Source organism: Eimeria necatrix, genomic scaffold (genome assembly GCF_000499385.1).
Source record: "Eimeria necatrix Houghton genomic scaffold, Enh_scaff79, whole genome shotgun sequence".
Classification (NCBI taxonomy): Eukaryota; Apicomplexa; class Conoidasida; order Eucoccidiorida; family Eimeriidae; genus Eimeria; species Eimeria necatrix.
The window spans coordinates 1-23,165 of record NW_013654609.1 but is presented as its reverse complement, the minus strand read 5'-3'; the positions used below and the strand labels follow the sequence as shown (position 1 = coordinate 23,165).

General features: G+C 55.1%; 2 protein-coding genes across 2 annotated transcripts; one reads left to right on the top strand and one right to left on the bottom strand.

Moving 5' to 3' along the window:
* Positions 1–93: 93 nt before the first annotated feature.
* ENH_00076470 (hypothetical protein, conserved) lies at positions 94–16,092 on the bottom strand (the record flags this gene model as incomplete). The annotated part of the gene is made up of 23 exons (XM_013582945.1): positions 94–507; positions 683–2,104; positions 2,557–2,922; positions 3,214–3,380; positions 3,810–4,021; positions 4,312–5,039; positions 5,258–5,436; positions 5,564–6,197; positions 6,544–6,883; positions 7,450–7,625; positions 8,059–8,250; positions 8,601–8,768; positions 9,089–9,614; positions 10,273–10,449; positions 10,797–11,082; positions 11,204–11,454; positions 12,263–12,372; positions 12,555–12,848; positions 13,141–13,424; positions 14,018–14,812; positions 14,867–14,945; positions 15,582–15,899; positions 16,084–16,092. 23 exons carry the CDS (start codon positions 16,090–16,092, stop codon positions 94–96), a joined length of 8,127 nt encoding a protein of 2,708 aa, XP_013438399.1.
* Positions 16,093–20,664: 4,572 nt separating this feature from the next.
* ENH_00076460 (hypothetical protein, conserved) lies at positions 20,665–23,165 on the top strand (the record flags this gene model as incomplete). Its single annotated transcript, XM_013582944.1, has 5 exons — positions 20,665–20,976; positions 21,159–21,225; positions 21,981–22,220; positions 22,539–22,676; positions 22,900–23,165. Coding segments are annotated over 5 exons (1,023 nt in total), but the record flags the coding sequence as incomplete, so codon positions are not given.

Sequence of the window (23,165 nt, the reverse complement as noted above, 5' to 3'; positions counted from 1 at the left end):
CATAGCTGGCGCTCCGGGTCTCGGGCGCACAGATGAGATAACCTGCAAAACAACTTGAAGCTCAAGCGGCTACGGCTGCTTTCAATGAGCCTTCTAGTTCCTGCTGTGCCTCTGTTCGCTTTGCTGCGCGAACAGCGCATTGCGCGGCTGCGGCGTGCTGCCGTCTGCAGCAGATGCAGCAGCAGCTGCACTTGACGCAGCAGCACCTGCAGCTCCTGCTGGCACGGCTGCTGCTGTATTAGAAGGGGGGACGGCGGGAACACCCCCAGACATAGGAGCAGGAACTGGTGGCTTCTTAATCTTGTTGCGTGAGCCCGAGCTCCTGCTGCTGCTGCTGCTGCTGCCGCTGCTGCTGCTGCTGCCGCTGCTGCTGCTGCTGCTGTGACCCTCCGCAGCGTCCACAGTACGCTGTCGCTTCCTATCCTCGTCTCCCTCTGCACTATCTCCTTCTCTCTTGTTGGGCCAGCTGCTGAAGGCAGAGCCCCCCGAAGTCCCTTCAGCTCCTCCCTGCAAAGCAACACTCACGCAAGCCGCAGCGAGCTACTGTGGGGCCCCACACCGGTAGGAGGTAAGGCCGCAGCAAGCACGGCCCTTAGGAGCAGCAGCAGCAGCAGCTGCTGCTGCTGCTGCTGCACCAAGGATCTCTGCAGCAAGTTCGGCCCGATGCGGTACACGCACGTACATGGGACCGGGCCGAGGATCCTGGACCGAAGGCGTCAGTGCCGCTGATGCTGTTGCTGCTGTTGCTGCTGTTGCTGCTGTTCTTGGCAGCAGTAGGTGCAGCAGAATGAGGGCCCTGGTGAGTAGAGCCAGAGGGCATCGTGGCAACAGGAGCAGCAGCAGAAACACCTGATTTGCTGCTGACCCCACGAGGAGCCACAATGGGCGGGGGTGCTTTGGGCGCCACTCTAGGCTTCGTCACACCGCTGCTGCTGCTACTGTTGCGGGAGCTGGACGAACTATGAGTGCGCGTACGATTGCTATCCCTGCTGCTGCTGTTGCTGCTGCTGCTATTGCTGCTGTTGCTGCTTGAAGAAGAGGGCCTTGGGTCTCCAGAAGAGCTGCTGCTGTTGTTGCTGCTGCGCATGCTCCCGCTGTGGTTGCTCCTCGCGGTGTTGCTTCTGCTGCTGGATGCAGTGCTCTCCCCTTCACGATTGCTGCTGCTGCTACTGCTGCCTCTATGCTGCTGCTGTCTGCTGCTGCTACCCCCATCTCTGACGCTACTGCTGGGGGCGCCACTTCGGTTCCTGGACCCGTGCCCGCCATCACCAGCATGCGTTCTTCCGCTGCTGTTGCTGCTGCTGCTGCTTGGCCCCGCCGTGCCGGTGGCTGCAGACCCTGAAGAAGCAGCCGCTTTGCTGCTGTTTCGGCTGCTGCTGTCCTGCTGACGCCCGCTAGCGGAGTCACTGCTTTTAGAAGTGCTTCCGCCGTCACGATGGCTACGTGCTGATTGAGCTTCTGTCTTGCTGCTGCTGCTGCTGCTGCTGCTGTTATTTGCAGATGCGTAGCTGCCGAATGGGACCCCACGTCCTCCAGACGCAGTAGAGTCGGCATTACGAAGGGGCCTCGGAGATGCTCCACTGTTGCTTGGGGGTTTGCTGCTGCTACTCTGCCGGTTGCTGCTGCTGCTGTTGCTAGGCTGTCCTGCTGACTCCTGCATCGTCGAGCCTACAACTGTGCTGCCGCTGCGGCTGCCCTTAGTGCTGCCGCTGCTGGGCAAAGGAGGAGAAGCTCCAGCAAGCCCTGCCATCCTCGCCTTCATCAAAGAAACAGCCTCAGGGCCAAGAGGGCTCCTTCGCACGGGGGCTGCAGCAGGAGGAACAGCAGGAGCGGCGGCTGGGGGCTGAAGAGCAGCAGGTGCTGCAGGAGGTGCTGGTGCAGCAGGTGCGGCCGCTGCAGCTGGTGCTGCTGCAGCAGGTGCTGATACAGCAGGTGCGGCTCCAGCAGAGGTGGCAGCAGCAGCAGGGGTGGCAGCAGCAGCAGGGCGAGCTGGGTTTTTCGTGCTGCTGTTACTCGTAGAGCTGTCTGATGCCGCAGGCGCTGCTTGTACTGGTGGGTTTGCAGTGCTGGCTCCTGGTGGTGCTGCTGCTGCTTCTGTCTTGGCCTGCAAAAACATCAGCCAACACTTGGCAGCTGGGGTTTGTATTAGCCCTTTAAGGCTGCCTGCCTGCCTGTGGAATCAGTCAACAATTACTTCTTCCCCCTCTTATTTACTTACCCCTTCGCCCACGCCTATACCGCAATGCGCGCTCCACGCTTAAATGAGAAGAACTACATATTATATATATGTGCATATGTATGTATATTTAGATATACTGGTATACGTATATATAGATATACATATATACGTATATATAGAAATAGATATATGTATCTAATATATATGCATAGATACATTTAGAGATACATAGATATACATATGGATATAGATATATGAATATAGGTATATCTAATATATATATATACATAGACATAGATACAAACGGATACGCATCTAGCACAAAATCAGCAGTTAAGCAAGCACGCTTGGCTTCCTTGTCTGCTCCTTCTGCTAACCCGTTTGGCCTGGGGCTCTCCAGCCAGCCCAGTTAAGGCATTTTTTGCTCTTGACGCTGTCGCGCTGAAAGGCGACGCTGCAGCAGTATGGCCCTGCTGAAGCTTGGGGGTTTCTGTGGCTCTGCTGTTGTCGCCTGGCTGCTGGAGCGCCGCAGCTTTATCCTTCCCCGCAGGTGTCGTTTGCTGCTGCGACAGCGCGTTGCTTTTCGGCTTCTCTTCTGCTGCTGCACCAGACCCTGCTGCAGCCGCTGCTGCTGCTGCTGCTGCTGCAGGGACAGGGTCTAGCCACCGCCCTTCCCGCTGGTGCTTCGCCAGCACCTTCATTATGCTGCCAGCCGAGAGTGAAACGTCCTTCCAGTTCCACGCCTGCTCGCATCGCGCGCAAACGGCAGAGGGAAAGGGCCTGACTGCTCTGCAGCAAAAGCTTGGCAGCTGCAGCTAGCTGGCTAGCTAGCTACCCAGCTAGCTGCACAGACGAACCGCCAGGCAGCGGCCCGTCTAGCTAGCTAGCCAGCTAGCCAGTCGTCTAGCAACTCTGTAGTCACCGAGCCTCCAAGGCGCCGCCGCTACAGCTTCCTCCGCAGGACCTTTTATTGCAACATAATGTACTCAGTGGCAGAACCAGAAGCAGCAGCAGCAAACGCAAAAGGCACGGACTTGTGCTGCAGTCAGAGCTTCTTCTAGGCGGCGCATGAGCTCCACCCCACGCCTGTAAGTTAGCGGAAAGCTGTAGTGACACCGCGACAAAAAGACCACCGCGGCCTTCGTCTCCAGCCAGCCCGAGTCGTTGGGAGATGAAGCAGCAGCTGCTGCCAGAGGCAAACCTGCGCAGCCTCGCCCGACGCAGCAGCGCCTCACATGAGAAATTTCGCAGCTTTTCACTTTTTACTTGCAGCTAGCTGGCACTAAATGGAGCTGCAACGGCTCGCCCAGGCCACTGGCTTCGAGGCAGCCAAAGGCCAAAAAGAAGAAGCCCCTATTAGCCGCCCACCGCCGAGACAGGCCCACACAGCAGCACAGAGAGAGAAGTCCGCAGCAGCAGCAGAGCCACTGGCGAGATCAAACGTGCAGCATTTAGAAGAAATGGCAGAGATGGCGAGTACACTAGTGCAGGCTTTGGGGCACTCGAACGTTTCCGCGGGAATGATGCAAAAAGATCTAAAAAGCAACAGCAACGCGAGGCACTGCTGCAGCGCAGCAGCGCAGCTGCAGCCCCAGCTGGCCCAGAGTGCTGCTCCTACTCTGCACCAGACCGTCCAGTATTCGGGCCTCCCACTTCCTGGCCCCCTTCACGAGGTGGCAGTGCTTGGCCTTGTTGTCTGCGAATCTGTAGGTCAGCGCGAAGCAGCAGTTGCCCTCAGTCTCCTTCTCAAATGCCTCTTTGTCTTGTAGCCAACGACGCAAGGGGGACAGAATCTCCGCAACAAACAGGCCCAGCATCTGCGCCTCCCGCTCAGTACTGCTCCTGCAGAAAGGCAAAAAGCCACACCAGACTAACGCAGCCACCGATGGGGCCCCCGCAGCCGCCAGTGGGGCCCCCCGCAGCAGCCAGTGGGGGCCCCGCAGCCTCCAGTGGGGCTCCCTTGCTGTGGTGCTGGGCGCTAGGCGGGCCCCACAGGAAGCTGAACAGCTACTCAGGCCAGCGCCCTAGCCGCACCTTTGCTGCTGGGGCGGCAACAGCGGCAGCGGTGCGCTGCTGCTGCTGCTGCTGCTGCTGCTGCTGCTATGGCGCTGCTACTACGTCTGCAAAGTTACCTGATGAGAGGCACAAGCATGCGTGTCCAAATGTTCATGAAATCGAGAAAGTTGAAGAGAGGAAGGCGGAGGCTGACGAGCAGCCAAACAAAGTGAGCGCAGAAGAGCGCATCAGCTTCAGAGTTAATGACGCGAGGAGCCAACATGTACTTGATAATCGCACGGATTGCGAAGGGTCCCCTTTTGGAGCCGCCTGCTGCTCCTGCAGCTGTTGGTGTTGCTGCTTGGGGTGCTGCTGCTCCTGCTGCAGCAGCAACGCCGGTTTTGGGCGCAGCAACACCCTCGCTGCCGCCGCCTGAGAGCCGCTTGGGGGTATCTCGAGGCAGCACCAAGCTGTCTTCGGTGGTGCTGCTGCGGCGGCTCATGGTGAGCACTGAAGAGGCCCCGTCGGAGTCACAGCTCTCTGCATGCAGCAGCACCTGCTGCGCTTGCTGCTGCTGCTGCTGCTTGGCTGGCAGCAGCCACGTGCGACTTTCGTCCTGCAGAGCCGCGCGCACGGCCGCCTGCCTTGCCTTGTGGCTGTTGAACTCTTGCTCAAGAGCCCTGCGGTGTTGTTTGAGTCTTATCCGTTTCTTCTTGAGGGCCTCTTCTTCCTTCCTGCTGTAGTCCACTGCCCCTGCGGCTACCATCGCTGCAGTCGGCTCCCGGCTGCTGCTGCTGCTGTTGCCGCTGCTGGCCATGTTCCGACGGTAACGTTCTATCTCTTCAATTGCTTTCTGCGTCTGTACCTCGCCAGCAAACAAACCCTAGACCCAAAGCCCTTACACACCAGCTCTCCCCATACCTGCATGCTCCCCTAGCTATTTGCGACATGCTGCTGGCAGGCGCAATAGCTGTGGTTGGCTTCGGGGCCCCGGACACCGAGTTAGCATTCGTGGTGTCGGCCTTCTCTCCTGCGGCCGAGCAACTAGGGTTTAGGGTTTAGGGTTTAGGGTTTAGGGTTTACGTCGTTTAAAGCGTTCTGCAGCTTGCTGATGGAGGCCTCGTACTGCTCCGTGGGCACCAGAATGTCCTCTAGAGACAGCCGCCAGAACAGCAGCACGAATTTCACCGACAGGCCATCCAACTTCTGGGGGTCGATCCCAGAAGGCTTCAGCAGCGGCAGCATGCACTCTCCCCAGTTCTCTGCATACCCGCACAAGCACCTCCCCCACAGCTGCTGCCACTGCTGCAGTTGCTGCTGCTGCTGCTGCTGCCGCTTGTGGCGGCATTCGTGCTGCCGGTGTTGCTGGAAGCCGACGGAAAAACAAACCTGTGAAGGAAGGTTCTAGAGAGCTTGCTGCAGAGGCGCTGCAGCCAGCTGCTGGGCTTTGAGCCTCATCTTCAGCAGCAGCTGCCGCAGGCGCAGCAGGCGTTGCTGCCGCTGCTTCTTTCGCTGGGGGAGTGTTGCACGCAGGGGAGCCCGCGCGGGTCTGCGGCGACGATTCATCTTGTGGCAGCGGCGTCTTCTTGCTGCTGCTGGTACTGCTGCAGGCAGCGCCGCTGCTGCTGCTACCGGGGTCTGGCTTGGCCCTGAGAAAGTCAGGGAGCGCAGGCCTGAGGAAGCTCCAGGCCATCGCCGGGCACAGAAAAGCAAACAGAGTCTTGGGGGGCGGCAGCACAGCCTGGTAAGCCTCTCTGGGAAAGGAGCGGCGGAGGTACTCGAGCAGCTGCAAGTGGTACTTGTGGAGATCGTCTACAGTGGCAGCAAACACCATCATGGACTGCCTGAACTCCGAGTCGTAGAGCACCTCAGCTCGAACCTTCGCAGGAATCAGCAGCAGCGGCAGCAGCAGCCGCGGGTCCCCCAGGGCCTCGCACAGCAGCTGCTGCGCCCGCAGATCCACCGCCAAGTCCTCCTCTCCGCTCGCCAGCATCACCTCCGCCTTCAGCAGGGGGCCCCCTGCCTGCGGTGCAGCAGCAGCCAGCAGCAGCAAGCAGGCAGCAACAATGCAGCAGGCATGCAGGAAGCATGCAGCACGCAGGCAGCAGCAATGCATCAGGCATGCAGCGAGCATGCACAAAGCATGCAGCAAGCAACTTTCGTGCACAGCTACCCCAGGCCCCGAGGCCCCCAGAGTATTTCTCTTCTTGTTTATATCCAAGTGCCCTGCTAGACCCCGCTGGGATCTGCTGTCTCAGCCTCCACACGGGCCCGCCTGTTGCGGCTGCCTCGCTGCTGAAGCTGCTGCAGCAGGCCCTTCGCTGCTGCTGCAGGGCCGCTGCAGGAGAAGTCTTAGAGTCAGTCTTTACCTGTGCATAGATCTGGTCTGCCGTTAGGGCCCCCGCCTCCGGGAGTCTGGGGCAGCCGCCGACGAGCTCCAGAAGCCTTTCTACGTATTCCTTGTCTCTGATGAATCCCGCCAGGCGGTGTGGATAGTCTCTGTTTTTGCCAGCTATAACGACGGAGACAGAGGGGGGCCCCTGGGGACCGCCGCCAAGGGCCCCCTCCCCGTCCACCGCCATGGGGGCCCCCTCCTCAGCCAGCTCCTCCCGCCCGCTGCGAAAGTGCTTCACGTCTCGCACGTGCAATTCGCACCACATGCGCGTCACTGTGGAGACCAGCAGGGGTCGCAGGTCGGTGTCTTTGTGGCTGCGCAGCAACAGAGGCAGTTCGAACTCCAACTCGTTCAAAAACAGAAATGGCCCAGCCCGCCCAGCCGTGGCCAGACAGCCTCAGAATAGCCAACACGGAATGCTACAGCCAATTACCAGCAACAGAGAGACAAAAGGCCGCATCAATGCAGCCAGCAGCAGAGGCAGCAGCCACACAGACGCAGCAGCAAACCCCTGGAAGCAAGACGAGCTGGTGAAAGGAAGGCAGAAAACCAATGTGCAGCACAAAAGGCGTTTTGGGGGGCAGAAGGCAAACGAAGAGACCAGGAATGAAGACTAGAAGAAGCACCCCGAGGCGAGGCAAAAGCAGGGAGGCAAAATGAAGCACCAGGCAACCGGGCAGAGTGACAAACGCAGTACAGGCAGAGACCAAATACAATCCCCAAACGGCCACGCAGTTCGCTACATCCTGGCCCGCGGGGCCGGCGAGCTGCAGCAGCAGCAGTGCGCAGTAGCAGCAGCACACAGCAGCAAAGACACAATGGATTCAGGGGGAAGAAGGCAAAGAGACGGCAGAAAGCAGCTTTGAGGGGCTCTGCGCACATCCTGAAGAAGCGGCCAGCCATGGCCGCCCTGTTAAGCAGCTTCCGAGAAACCCCCAAACCCTCGCCCTCGCCGCCTCCGTCTCGGCGCCGCAGCTGCCGCTGGATGAAACGCGAGGCCAACACATCTGCTGCCACAGCTGAGACCCGGCGCGTGGCCTCCGTCAGGGTTTGCACCTGCGCCCGCCCACAGCAGCAGCAGCGCCCCGCAGCAGCACACAGCAGCAGCACACAGCAGCAGCACGCAGCAGCAGCACGCCGCTCCAGATTCCTGCTGCCCTGTCTCTCCCTAAAGCTGTCGGTGCTGCAATGCTCTACCGGAGCGACGAAAGCAGCAGCAAATAGCGCCAGCAGCAACGATAAACAAACAGCAAGCGTTATGCTGCAGCACGAAGGGACTAAGTATCGCGGAAATGCACAGGAGAACCAACACCAGCAACAACAGAATCAGCGGACGGTGGGGCAGCAGCAGAAAAGACACAGCACGTGCTGCAGTGGAGGCTGCTGAACTGGCTGCCCGCGCAGCGGCTACTGTTGTGGCGGCTCTTTCACCCGTTTGCTGCAGCCGCTGCTGCAGCAAGCAAAGCTGCTGCAGGGCCGTCTGACTGACCATGTTTTCGTCAAATAAGTCTCCCTGGGTAATGGCGATCTCAGCCAAGGGCAGAGGGGCACTGAGGGAAAGGGCCGCAATTTCTGCCAAAATGCTTTTGTCGCTGTCCTTTGCCTTAGTCGAAAATATCGTAGAAGTCAAACGCTTCAGCAGCTTGCGCAGCTTTAGCCGAGCCACTTCGTAGTTCAATGCCTGCAGCAGCAGCAGCAGCAGCAAAACAGAAGGGGCCATCGGCCCGAAGAAAGGCGCCTCTGCGGCGAGCTGAAACAGCTATTCCCAGCCCTTCTCGAACGCAGCAAAACGCGCAGCTGTAGCCACGCAGCTCCAGCGTATTCTCCCTATTATTTGAGGCTAAATTTGCCATTCCTGCTTCCGCTGCTTCTGCTGGTGCTCCTATGAGTCCTACTACTAGAAGAGCGCTGCTATCAGCAGCTGCAGCAGCACTACACTCGCAGTTATGCGGAAGCAGCAACTCGGCAGCAGCCGCGGCAGCACCCGCAGCAACAGCAGCGTCAGCAGCTAACGCGTCGCTGATTTCGTACCAAGGGGCACTGCTCGCTTTCCCACAGCTGCATGACTCTGTCGTATATTTGGTAGCGCCTGTGGGGCGGCAACTCCTTAAGGGCTGACCACAGCAGCGCGTTGATAGTGGGGGCCCCATGAAGCACTTGCGAAACAGCCGGAAATATCGTCTCCGCCATAAAGACGGCCTGTGCATGCACAGCGTCGAGTCCACACTCCCATGATGCATGCATCCATTCATGCATGTGTGCATGCATGCGCGCATGCATGTATCCACCCATGGTGCTGAGGCCCCACAGGCCATGAGCCACTCGCTGCAGCGCCTTCAGAGGCAGCGCGCGGCAGCCTAAAGAGCCCCCGAGCCCCCCAAATGCCTCTTTGCTAGACCTCTTGCTGCTAAGAGCACTCCGTACGCCATAAGGCCCCTGGGGGCTCTCCAGACCCCCAGCTGCTCCTCAACAGGTGTGGGACCACAATGAATATGCCCCTGTGCAGAGGGCCTGCCCACCAGCTGTTCGTAGCGCCAGTCTTGGGGCACCTTGCCAGCCTTTACCGAAGCAGCAAACTCCTTGCAGATGCCCAACACCCCCAGCAAAAGCCGGGGGGCAAACGCCAGGGACGCATGCAGCACGCGAAGCAACGGGACTGCCTTGGTGAAGAAATCGTCAAATGAGGTGCACTGAAACTGACCCTGAGCCTTGAACCCAGCTGCTCCTGCTTCTGCTGCTGCTGCTGCTGCTGCAGTTGGTGCTGCGGCTTCAGCTCTTGCTGCTGCCTGAGCAGGGGCAGACAGCGAGGGCAGCAGCAGACCTAGCCACACACGTGGGAGGCGGGCGGGGCTGAAGTTGTTTTCGTCTGCTGCAGCCCTTCGCAGGGCTTCAAGGGCCTCTCCAGAAGGTACTTTCTCGTCAAGGGGGTCCTTGTAGGCCCCAAATGCTGCGTCCCCAGACGGGGCCCCTCGGGCCTTTGCATGCGCCTCCAGCATCTCCCGCAAGGAGGCCTCTGGCCCTTTTAATATGGGGCGAATTAGCCAGCTGAGGGCACAAGCACGGCGGACACACAAGAGGCCATCTGCAGCATGCAGCATTGGGGCTTGGCTTCAGAGCCAAAAAGAGGAACAAAAACGCCAAATAAAAGACAAAAAGGCCAATTTTAAGTCTAGAGGAACAGCAACTCGCACGCAGCAAATAGGCACTTGATTCTGCAACAAAGGGCGAGGCCTCAAGCCTCCCCGCAGCAACTTGAGGACAAAACCGCCACAGGCGAAGTTGCTGCTGCTCCTCCTGCCCCGAAATGCATGTCTTCATGGGATGCAAAAGATGTACTTTCTATCTACATAAAAGACGATAAAAGGGAAAAGCCCATAAACTGCGGACTGAGCATGGCGGCCTCCACAGCACAAAATTTCTAAGAGAGCCAGAAGCCCGTAAAAGAAGATCCAGAAATACGATACAAGAGCAGCAAAGACAGGGCCAAAGGTCCATGAGACACAAGACAGGGGGGAGTGGGAAAGAGCCGAAAAGAGTTGTCCTGCGGAGAGTTAGAGGGGCAAACTTCCTGTACAAGCCCCATTAGACTAAACCCAAAGAATATAATTAAGGGTGAAAGTGAGAAAACAGAAAGGGAAGTGAGGAAGTTTCTGCGTGGAGAAAAGAACTGCCAGTTACAGCCAAAGCAGCAGCAGCAGCTGACCTGACGTATTGAACGAGGCTCTTGTGCACCCGAGAGTTGACTGTGGGCAGCAGCCTCAGCTTTCCAGCGAAGTGCAGCAGCAAAACTTGGGCAGACTCGAAAGCATTGAAATCCAACAGAGACGCCAACAGCTCCAATTTCGGAACGCGCAAACGATACACAAAGTCCCGAGACGCCCTGTTGCACCGCACACCAATTCAAATCCGCAGGAGCAGCACAGAAAGCCCCAAACACACCGCCACAATGCATGCAAATAAGAACATGCACAGAAACGGCCACTGCCAAAGCACATATATATATACACACAGATGTGCAAGTACAAATATATATACATACATATATATATATACATATATATATATACATGCATACGTATTGTTGGGAACAGGCGGTACGTGGTCAAGCCTTAATGAACATCATTTACTGGAAACAAAGCATGCATCAAGACCGGCAAAGGGAGAGAATGAGATGAAGAAATTCGAATTCAAAAAGAACACTGGGGCTGCCGTAGCCAGCAAGCTCACCTGTAGGTGTTTTCAGCCTCCTGGAGAAGGTGTTCCACCTTTGGGGGCAGTGCGGCGGCAACAGCAGCTTCTTCATTTGCTGCGCCTGCCGCTGGAGCAGCTGAATTTACAGGGCTGTCCCTTGCATGCTGCTGCTGCTGTTGTTGCTGCTGCTGCTGCTGCTGCCTCCAGTCATCTCGCCCCCCTCTACCTGGGGAATTGCCCCAGGCAGGAGATGCTCCGTATGGGCCCCCAAACTGCATCCCTCCAGGGCCGCCCTGCCCGAAGGGCCCCGACGGCGCAAACCCTGAGAACAACAGCAGAAAGAACAGCAGCATCAGACGCCGCAGCAGCAGCGTAGACTGCAGCAGAAGCAGCAGCAGGAAGCCCACGCTAAAAGGCTGGCGTGGCGCACTGCACAGGCGTACCCTGAGAGCTGGATGGCTGCTGCTGCGGAGACGAGTCTGCCCCCGAAGTAGCTTCAGCAGCTGCTGTTGCTGCTACTGCTGCAGCTGGTGCTGCTGCTGGTGGAGGCGACTGCTTCGGAGGCGGTTGGAGGGTCCCCGCCTTTGCCAGTGAGAGGGCCTGGCGGTAGCGAAGCGCCAGGCGATCGGCCAGCAGAGCGAGAGAGGCGTCGGAGGGCAGCAGGTAAGGGTACAGTTCCTCCAGCGACAGCAGTCTGTGCACGAACATACGTGCAAACACTTTTGCAGTTTCGGTGCATTTTTCTGTCACGTCCGTTTGCGTCAAGAGGTTTTAAGCATACCCATCCTAATGAATGCAATTCAGAGTGCACGCATGCATTAAGTGAGGGCTCAAGTGTCCAAAAATGTGCTTACAAACACGCACGCTGACGCATCTTTCCGGTTTGTTCTCTTATGCCCAAAAATCCATCTTTGCATTTGTACACGCAGACCTTACGTGCATGCAGGCACAGGTGTTCATACAACCCAATCAGGCTTGTCTATGCGCATGTACCACAGGTGTTCATGCACCCTAATTGGGCTTATGCATGTGCATGCAGGCGCAAGTGTCCATACACCCTAACCAAAGTGCACGAACCCGCATTTCCGGGCACACGTTCCCGCGCACGGATTTTCGTGCGCAGGTTTCCGCGCGCGGGTTCTTGGACAAAACCATAAACTCATTTTTGCACGCATATATGAATCATTTGATGAGCTGTTGATGTGGGACAGTGAGTTTAAAAACGCAAATGGACATCACCATCTCTGCCCCTCTCAAGTCTCTGACCTCACAAGTGTTTCAGAATTGTGCGCAGGAAAATGTACAGCTTTTCTACAGCACGCTTTCAATGACGTGTAAGAAAAGCGAACGCAAACAGGCAGTTCATAGGTGCAGAAGAGGCGTGTGCACGAGGAATACACGAGCTAAGAGGAAAGGGCCCCGCAGAAATGCAGCAGCAGCAGCAGCCCATTGCACGAGTAGCAGCAGCAGCAGCAGCAGCAGCAAGCGCAGCGTCTGCTGACCCCCTCATAATCAGCACAGCCAACAGATCAAAGAACTCCTTCGGAGGCCCCTCTGCGGTGCTGCTCAGTAAAGAAGTCCTTAAAGATCCCATCTCGGCCTCGACCGTCCGCTGAAGCGCAGCAGTACCAAAACAGCGGCAGCAGCAGAAGCAGCAGCAGCAGCACAGGCAGGCAGGAGCAGATCAGCTTGTCAATTACACCTCTGTGCAGTGCATGCACACCAGCTCTATCTGCAGGACCCGCCAAAAACTGAGAAGCCGCATATTGTGCGCATGCAACACATACGACGTACCAGTGGGTCATGCTTCTTGCTGCTGCTACCACCGGCAGTGCCCCACGTCTGCTGCTGCTGCTGCTGCTGCTTGAAGTGCACCCGTGCATCAGCGTACATATGCAGCGTAAAGCCCACCACCTCTCGCACTTTCGGGCCCGCATAAAGCCGCACGAGAGGCAGCAGCTGGTTGGGGGCCCACAGGAAATCCTCGTAGACCCCCAGCAGCAAAGACAGAGAACGAGAGGGACACAAACTGCCGCTGCTGATGATGGACTTGTAAGCCTCCGCAGCCACAGCCACGCCCAGCCTCTCCTGCACACACGCAGCAGCAGGCAGCCCGCAGCACTCAAGAATGAGACGGGCAGTACCAACACCAGCAATCGCAGCACTGAGCCCAATAGCAGCAGCAGCAGCTGCTGCTGCTGCAACAGCTGCAACTGTAGCGTGAGAGGTGTGTGTGTTTCCCTCGATGCTTGTCTGCCCTGTACATCTGCTGCAGCCTTTCTTCGGTCTCAGCTACGTTCCAATGTGTCTCTTTTAATATCTGCCAGCCTCAAGAAGCTTAGCCTAGCTTTCCGGCTGCTGCTGCTGCTAAGCCTCTCACCGGGTGGCTAACGAACTGCAGCAGCAGCGCATGCATCCTCGCATAGAGCGCAATGTGCTCTCTAGTGGAGTTGTGAACAGTCAGCGTGAATTTGCGTTTAGTCCTCTCCTTGACCAGGAGCTCGTTGACCCTGCGGGTCCCCCGGGGGCCCCCAGGGGGGCCCCCAGAGGGGCCCCCCGAAGCCAAACGCGACCACTGCATCTCGTCCAGCCGGGAACTGGAGACGATCCCGCAGATGTCTTGAGAAGTCGCCAGCCCCTGCAGCTCCAGCTGGCGCAGGAAAGCTGCAGGACAGCAGAGACAGCCACAGAAAGACGAACATGATGCCATCTTTGCTGCATTTTGCTGGCCAAAGGTGAAAAATAAGCACATTGAAGCTCCATAAACACATCTAACTGAGCCTTTCTTTTCCCCTTTTCTTCTGCGAATGCATGCGCGCCAAATCGCACTACTTGATCATCAACCACACATAAATTTGCCCTTCAAAAAGAAGCCTCGAATTCCCCTGCAGCATTTCCCACCCACTCGGGCCAAAGGCAATATGCACACTCTTTCCTTTGCCGGGTGTGCTGCTGTTGGGCAAAAGGCCAATACTTGGAAGAATATGAAAATATATACTTGCAAAAGCTTGCTCAGTTATTCAGCTTATGCATGCCCGCTAGCCGCACAGCAGCAAACTGGAAAGCGAATGCCAACAGCAGCAGCAGCAACAGCAGCCGCAAGGGCCACCCCGCAACGCCCGCAGCAGCAGCAGAGACAACTGCAGTCGCAGGGAACCTCCCGCAGCGTCAGCAGCAGCAGAAGCAACAGCAGCCGCAGGGCCTCCCCCGAAGCGCCAGCAGCAGCAGCAGCAGCAGCAGCAGCAGCAGCAGCTGACCTGCGAGAGTCGCTCGGGCCTTCCTTGAGCTGGGGCCTCCCCCGTTTCCGCCCAGCATCTCCGCGCACTGCGTGACCCCATCTAGCAGCATTGCCAAAAACGGCTGGGGCAGAGCTCCCCCCGCGAGCCTGCTGCTGCTGCTGCTGCTGCTGCTGCTGCTGTCGGATGCCCCCAGCGCCTCCTGCAGCCCGTAGGGGCCCTTGTGGGGGGCCCCCAAGCCGGGGGGCCCCAGAATGTGGGCCATGAAGGCCGCTGCTCTTGAAACGTTAAGAGTTGCGGGGGAGGGGGGCCCCCTGAAGCAAGAAGCAAAAGTAATGCAAATGCTGGCAGGCTCTGTCTCCTTCTTCGGGCTTTTTAAGTCCCCCGATGGTGTTTCCTTTGCTGCTGCTGCTGCGTCGTTTGCTGCTGCTTGCGCTGCAGCAGCTAGAGAAGACGACTCGTCCGCGAGCCGCTTTTCTGCTTCCCCAGCGCCTGCTGCTGCTGCTGCTGCTGCGACTGCACTGCAGTCCTCGGGTTTGACCTTGTCATCCGCTGCTGCTGCAGCTTCTGCAGCAGCTGCTGCTGCTGCAGCTTCCTGCTGCTGGGCTTGCGCCTTCCTTGCGCACTGGTGCACGTCCTCCAGCAGCTGCAGCAGGTGCAGCAGCGCGCGGGGCAGCAGCTGCTGCTGCAGGAAAGCAGCAGCAGCAGTAGGGTGCAGCATCCCCCAAGACACGCAGTAGACAAACTCAAAGAAAAAAGAAACCAGAGCACTTTCTGTCTCCGGGGAAACCGACACAAATATCACATTCAAGTCAACTGCGCGGACGCAGCAGCAGCAGCAGCAACTGGGCCCCTCAGGGCTTTCCCCACAGGGGCCCCCAGGGGGCCCCTCAAGGCCTCTCTCCTGCAGCGCCATGGGGACAAACTGGAGGCACTGCTGCCGCCAGGCCTGCGAGAGCAGCAGCAAAACAGCAGCATGTGCAGCAGCAGTGAGCAGCAAAAGCGAAACCCAGAGGGAGTAGCGGTCGTGTCTGCTGCTGCACCTGCTGCTGCTGCTGCGACGGAGGTGCAGCAGCAGCAGCAGCAACAGTAGTAACAGAGGCTCTACAGAAACGACAAGGGCAAGACCTAGCTTGCTGCAGCTGCAGCAGGTTCCGCTGCTGATGCTGCTGCCTACGCTGTTGCTGCAGCTGCTGCTGCCGCCGCTACCGCGCTAGCAGCAGCAGCAAAGGGTTTGCTCTAGACACTGATTTTAGCCTGTGGGTTTATAAGGGCCAACTGGACTAGAAGTGGTAATAAGAGAAGTGAGCAAGGCAGCAGAATAAGAAAGGAAAGAGACAAAACAAGAATGGCAGCACATGCAGCAGCAAACGCCGCTGCTGCTGTCGGCAGCACTCACAAACAGCAGCAAACTCCTTCTTCACAGAACTAAAAAAGAAGCACATGGACGCATGCAAGAGGCCCCCGCGCGGGCGCGAGCTGCGGTGTACGTACACCCGAAAAAACGGGCAAGAAGTCCCCGCGCGGGCGCAAGCTGCGGTGTACGTACACCCGAATGAAGAAGGAAGCAAAACAAAGGACTCACCTCAAGCCTTCTGGCCAGCAGCTGTGCGAAGTTTTGTTCCGTGGCCTGCAGGTCGCACTGTCTGTAAGGGTCCACCAAAATGCTTCTGTCCACACCTCCATCTTGGCCGCCGCTGCTGCTGCTGCTGCTGCTCACGGGCTTCACGAGGACGTAGCGGTGGGACTCAGCAGCTGACAGAGACTGGAAACTCGCATCTGCTGCTGCATCTTTGTGGCGAGAAGAAGCTGCGAGTCCCCCTGCTGCTGCCGGCCTAGCAGCTGATCCTGCTGCCAGCGCTGGCCCTGAAACAGCAGCAGCTGCTGCCGGAGCAGCAGTCGGCTGCTTCGCAGCAGCAGCCGTCATGGCACTTCTGTCTTCCACGTGTTTAACACGACGACACAAGCAGTTGACGCAGCAGTGTCCTCGGGAACTCGCATGCTGTTGCTGCTGCTGCTGCTATTCTACTGCAAAAGCAACGCGACAAACAGCCGCAGCATATCTCCCTTCATATGTACCCAAATACCCCTTCCATTTGACTGCTCAAACACCTTAACACTGCTAAGCCGTTGCTGTTGGACTGAAGAAGGGAAAATGCAAGAGCTGAGCAATGAGCAGCCGCAGTGTACGCACACTCCACGAGTCCGCCGCAGTCTCTCACGCTCCTTTGCCACCAGAACAAAGTTGCATTAGCATTTTTCAAAACGAGAAAAGATACAAGCGAAGAGTTACTGCTCAGCCTTTTACAAAGAGCAATGCTGCCAGGTCGTTTGGGGCTGCATGCAGCAAAGGGGCTGACAAAAACGGAGAAATCGACGCGTGAATACACGCAAAATCAACGATACTGCAGTTTAACTAAAGCTTGAGAAGTAGTGTGAATGATGCCCCCCTTTAAGTTGTTCTCCTTGCCAGTGGCAACTTGGACGTGCCTGTATCCTGCGAACGGGAAATCCCATCTATCCGTCGCCAGCTGGTGTTGGTTAGCTGCGCCCATTTGACACTAGCCTGGCGTAGAGTGATCGACCGCATGTAGCGATGCGTGTGTCCACTGGTGTAATTGTTGGTAGCAGGCTCTTGCAAGAATGCCAGCTAGCTTTCCAGCTAGAGTTTACGGAGGAACTGAGAAGGTCATATCACGTTGGAACAAATGGATATGTTGCGGAGAAAATTGGCGCACTTGCTGAATCTATAGACAGAGAATTTCACTAAGAGGTCGCGCCATTCCATTCATCTTTCTGAAACGATCGCCACCTGTACACTGTCGTGGTATCCCATCCCATTTGGCGAAATGAAAAAGGAATATTCTTGTGTTTTAACCAAATGGGTTAATGTTTATGCCATACTGAGCCCGTATTATCTCCCTGAAGCGCTAGCCTAAGCTAGTATGGCCTGCAGATCAGCAAGCCTTAATTTTGTGCGGGTGATCCCAAGCAAGCGGCTCTAACTACGCGAACTCGTGTAGCATGATGCAAAAGTATCTTAACTTTGCTGCTCAAACTACAACAGGCTCGTAATAATAACTATCACAGAGGCGGGCTAAGGAAATAGCTTTCTAGCACTGCAGGAATGGAGGGGGCAGGGAAAGCCAAGAGTAAGAAAAAGGGAAGAAGCTCTTCACTTGGGGTGTCCATGCTTTTCTTGTGAAAAAATTCTGGCCAGGCAATTGCCTTGCGAAACGCCGCGTTCTAAGTTGCCCCACGTGACAACATAAGCGCGTGATATAAGACAATGCTTATGTTGCTTAAGAGTATTTACTTAAATTCGGTGCTTGGGGATTCGGTGGATTCCCGAAGTCCGTTTGTTACACACCTCTTTGAAGCAGTGGACGTTTCTTGTCTTGGTAGGCCTCAAGGTTTCATGAGGTAGCCCAGCTTCACTTCACGTCTGCTGAGGCCATTTCGCCTCTTTCAATGGCACGTCTCGTGAGCAACATTGCTCACTACAGTGCAAAGCGTCTTGATCGTTCAGGCACTCATTTCATGTCAGTTTTGTTGCTGTTGCACTTGGCGCCACTATCTATCGCTGCCGCTCCTGCAGTTTTCCTGGTGCAAATGCTGCTACTACTGCTTTTGCCATCGCGTTTGCAGTTGTTGTTTTTGCTGTTGTGATTGCCAGCGGTATTATTGCTGAATCAAGTGCTCTTGCTGCTGCGGCTCCGCCTGATCAAAGTAAATGAACCGCCGTCATCTGCTCCCCTACAAAGTGGACATGTGCTTGTCATCACCCTATAGCGCCACGAATATCCCAGAGTGTTGATACATTAATAAAACGTCTCATTGGTCAATACCAGAGAAGCTAGTAATTCATGAGGAGCGGCTGCGATGCAAGGCAGTCGGGCCGGCTCCAGGGATGCAGCATGCTGAGGAAGTTTTGACAATGCATTCTCTACGCGCTTTCTTTCATCTTGAAAAAATTGCCTTGAAATCGCGAAACTTTGCGGGAATCAAAGGTAATAGAGGCCCGCATTGCCTAGATATTTGGAAGCGCTCAGCTGCCGCATGTGAGTGAGAGCCTGACATTGATGCGTCCTGTCACCAAGAACATAAGTGGCGGCATGCTTCTAGAGCTGCGACTCAAGCTACACGTTCCTGGTTGTTCGGCGAAACGTTTTGCTCGTTCAAGCTCACGGCCGGGCTAGGAATACCACTGAGTCCTTCCTCACGCTCGAGGGCCACTTACATCACATAGACGCCAGTATATAGCGCAAAATATGTAGTATTGCTTCCCGAATCATGTAGTTGAAGAAAGGCTACTTAACGCGTTGTACAGAGTGAGCTCCGGCCGTTCCGCAGGAAAAGGGCACACCTGTCCGTGTGGCGTTAACGAGGGAGCATGGCAGCGGCGATGTAGCTAGCTTGCCTGCTAATAAGGCAACGCGATGCGCAAGTATTTAAGAGTGCATCACAGCTGTGCCTAATAGCATCCAGCGAAACAGCTGGGGTTGTTCGCAAACTGGTAAGCACAGTCTCGGTAGCCGAGCCTTCATACACGGCAGCTCACGCCTCCAATGTGGCACAATTTTTATGCTTTTGGGCAGGCTGGCCCTTGAATCCGTGCCGCCATGCACTTGGCTTCCACTTTGTAGCTCATTAACTGTATGTTCATCTAGCTCTCTTCTTGGCACTTTTCCATGCTTCCCTACTTTCAGCTGAGCGTTGACTGTGCTAGTTGATGCTGTGAAACTCCTCAAGAACTACTTAGAGCACTATCAAACGCCGATTAAACTCAGATAGCTTTTTTTGTGTGCATTTCCAGATGGGGGTTGGTGGAAGCCGTGCAGAAGGATCGTTTCTGGTGGCTGCTCAAGACAGTGTCAGTGCGCATGATAATCCTGGTTTGCATCATCCACTTCAAGTTTTGGGCAGAGCCTGTGACCTTACGGTTGAAGTTTATCCCCGAGGTAGCTACGTTTCTAGTAAATGCGCCGGAGCGTTCAATACGCGCAAATATTAACAGGTATGAAAGAATGAGAGAATGAGCAGAGCAAGCACTCCAATAAGACAAAGTCTGCGTAAAGAAAAGGAGTCAGCCTATGGAATCCTGAAACACCTGCACAAAGAATGCTTCATACAATTTGGAGTAGCAGTGAAAGAAAACTTGAAGAATGAAAGTCAAGCACCCATGCAAAGCATCCCCAAAACGTTTAGAGGCATGTTTGAAGTGCGATCATTGTTTTAGTTCCCAGAAATTTGAAGATGCGTTACGACTCTAAATTACACAAACTACAAAACTTTTGTTTAGGCAGCAGATGTAGAGGAAGACGATGCAAGGCGTTTGGTCACTGAAGAGAAGATGCAAATGGGGAATAGCGGGAGGACTGAGCCATCCCGTCACGCACCGTATAACTGTCCAGAACATCTTTTCACAACCAGAAGTCAGTATTTGCTGTAGGTACTCTTGATTTTCAGACTAAGACGCACAGAGTCAAATGCAGTACCGAGCCTTCTTCAAGGGGAGCGCCTCCACTGGTTTGCATTCGGTGTTACTATGTGCAAATAGCGAACTAGCTCATAAGCAAAACTCCTTATGACACTGCCTGGTCAATAATTATCTATGAAAAAGATCCTTAGTGAGCAGGAAAGGGTGGATCACTGGCGAGTCACTGTTAATCCCCCGATCCCCACCTTGAGTGCACCGCGGGACGAGCAGAATCCGGGCACCCCAGGGGCTTAAAGATCTTTTCGTTGTATATATTGCCCTTATGGTGCACAGTTGATACTCTCAAGTCATTTTGCACTACACGTGGTTGCTAGATTCTCTCTCTGCCCGCAACGGGACGGTGCGGCGCCTGGCCGTCCGGACCCTGGGGTGTTTCACCATGATCACTAGGCTTTAGCATGGATGGAGAAGCCTTAGAAATTTGATTGGTAGTTCAAGGCACTATGCAATCGATGCTAAAAAGCAAGTACACTTTCTAAGACACTAGCTAGTCTCAGCATGCAGCTCGAGCGCGCTCCGCAGGAAGCCACAAAGAGTGGGACCAAAGCATCCATGGATCCTTCGAAAAAGAATGAGAGGAAAGTCTGAGCCTTTCTTAATGTCGCCGCATCTACAGATTACCTAATTACAATACTAATCCAACCCCCGCAACTACCGGAGAGCTGGAGCGCTTGGCAAAACTGGCTCTAGGGGAGAGTTCGAGGGTCAAAAGGGCTTGGAAGAGGCTATATGGGTTTGCTTTAAGTGTACATCAGGGTTTTGAGCATAAGTAAATACGAGAAGAAACGAACACAGGTAGGGTAGCGTTCCACTTGGCATGTGGTGGCAGAGCAAGGCCCAGCCCCTGGGACTGACCGTATGAACTCCCGTATTGTGTGGACTCTGCGTCACTTCACTTCAGAGTACATTCTAAAGCATATTTACGAAAACCTGGGTTGTTATTGCATTTGTTGGTCAACTCCTGATTAATTTGCCCCCCGTCGATCCTCAGACTGTGCTGCTTGCTGCTGCTGGCGGTCGATCTGTTGCGGCGCACGATGTTCGATGGTTGACAAAGAGTTCCCAGCTGTATGCTTTCAGTAGCCTTTGTCTCTGTATGCCTTGGGGACCTTCTTTGCAGTCACTCTGAGCCCCTTGAGGAGCCGGGTGACCCGAACCCTTTCCAACGATGAGGCGTGACGCCGCTTACTGCCTTTTCTGCTTCACGCTTGCTCTGTCTCTGCCCGTACGCGGCAACGAGCGGTTCTACAGTGACAAATCTCAAGAGCCATATCAGCAGCACCGCCAGCCTGCGGACTTGAACTCTCCAGGCGTTTTCGGGCCCTCCGCTGGATTCTCCCCTATTCCAGAGGGCCCTGAGGGGGCCTCCTCTGGGCTTTCCTCGAGCCCCTTCGGCCCTCCTACCCCTTCCCGCAGCAATCCTAGCTCCCGGTACAATTTGCTTGACAAGCTCTCTACGAAGTTGTACGAAACAACTGATGTAAGCCCACCAGCACACCAGCCGAGACAAAAGCTGCAAGGCGCTGCGCCGCGACCCGTGTTTATTGCTTGCTTATGAGCAGCGCTTAGAGGAGGCCCGTTGAAGCTTCCACTAATTAATTGCTGCATTTTTGTGGCACATTGCGTACTTGTCTTCCCCTCGTGTCTTGTGCTTCCCCTCAGCTTTCTTCCGATGAATCCACTCAAGACGACCACTCCGTCTCAGATGACGCATGGAGTACTGCCGTTGGTAAATACGAGCATTTTCTTTAGCTTTAAGGATCTGGGCTTAGAACTTAGGGCTCAGAATAGAATCCAAAGAACCAATACTCAGTTTTAGGGCTTAGGGCTTGGGCCTTAGTGCAGAGAGCCGCTCGAAGTGACGGCTGATCTGCAGCTAACTTGTACGAAATGCTCTGTGGTCTTTTCTGTTGATGGTTTTGCTTCTGAGGGAGAATTGCGTATATTGGCTTTTATTCATTTCTTGTCTTGCACGGGTCTGCTTATCTATGTGTGCTGCTCTGAAGTGTCGGTGTGTCTTTCTCTGCCATTTCCTCTTTTCCTGTTTTCTTGTCTTCGTGCTTTTTTGCCGTTCATCTCAACTGAAGCTTATTCTTCTCTTTTTTCAGTTTATCTCCGTGCCGTTGTCACTTGGCAGACGCATATGAGTCGTACACATCTTTGTGGCCCTTGTGTTTCCTCTTTGTCGCGTTTTTCCTCCCTTGTTTTCACATTTTCTTGCATTTCTTCATTTCCGTTTGCTTCATGCTTTGCTTCACACAATGCGATATTTCTTTGTGCGCTGCTGCGTTCTTTATCGTTGGCCTTCATTTGTATCCTTCAGTTTGTGCCTCTATATACTTCTGTGGAATGCCTGTCGGATGTCTACCTGTGAATTTTCCCGCTTTTTCGTCTCAGTCTTCTTTATGTTATTTGTAAATTTCCTTATCTAAACAGTCTTTTATTGTGCATTCGCCTCTGCTGCTTTCGCCTGCCTTTCCGCAGAGCCAGCCGAGGAAGACCCGGTGACAGACGCGGACTTGAATTGTGCTCCCAGCAAGTTCTTATCCCCCGTGGGCCATGCACGGTCAATAGGGGAGGCCTCGGAGTTGCTGCTGGCCTTCAAGGCCTTCGCAAAACAGTCAGCAGCAGCAGCGGCAGCGCACAAAAAGAAAAAGATGCTCATCTTCGTCACTGCAGGCACCGGCGAGGAGCTCATTGGTAACCGGCAAATTTCACAGAGATGTGAGTGCAAGCTCACGCACTGCACAGTTTCTGTTTCATACATTTAAAACTTCATCTTAGAAATATTTTAATTCCGCAACTGCCTCCGGTGGATATATGTGGTTGTGTGCTTTTTCGTAATGGCTCGCATTCTTTCCTGGTGGCCTTATGCCCCATGTGTGCTAATTTCGTGTTTGCACGTTACTCTTTCATTTGTTCATCAGATCTGTCGGAATAGTGCTCAAAATTCCAGTTGTTCCGTCTCAGTCTTGCGTCGTATCTCTTATTGGCTTCAGTGATCACGAAGCTGTCTCGGCGTTTTGTTGGCAGCCTGCATAGGTGTCATAGATGCTTCTTTTGACGAGTCATTCGTGCTTAGCACTGTTTTCCTTTTGTTGCTTTGTTCCGTCTTGTCTCCCCTGTACTCCCTGCCTTCTGTTGGCTTTCCCGATTTTTTCGTGCATGCCCATCACTTGCGTGGGCGCCAGGCACTGCATGCTTTCTGTGTAGCCAACTGTGGTGCACCTTTGTTGGCGTATTTGTACCTGGCATGTCGTAGAAACACGCTTGAATTGAGTACGCTTTGGACATGCTTGCTTACGCACGTGCTCTTAATACTTGATGCTGGTCACGGATACGTGCACATGCATGTAGTGTATTTATGGGGTCTTCTCTTTCTGTCTTCTTTGTCTCTGTGTAGTGTTGGTGCAGCCGACAGTCCGCAAGAAACGCACGGGTTTTTTCAACCCGAGTGACGGCGTGGCGGAGCTAAGCGACGACGGCCGTCTGCAGGTGGAGCTGTTGCACGAACTGTTCACACGATTTGTAAAGCAAACGAAGGACTTGCCTGCAGAGCAGCGGCGGCAGGCTTGCGTGGACGTATTCCTGACCTCTACCCTTCAGTCAGGAGTTGAGACGTGTCTTGAGGTTTTCACGGGGATCCTGGAGCCTCTTTCTTGCCAACCT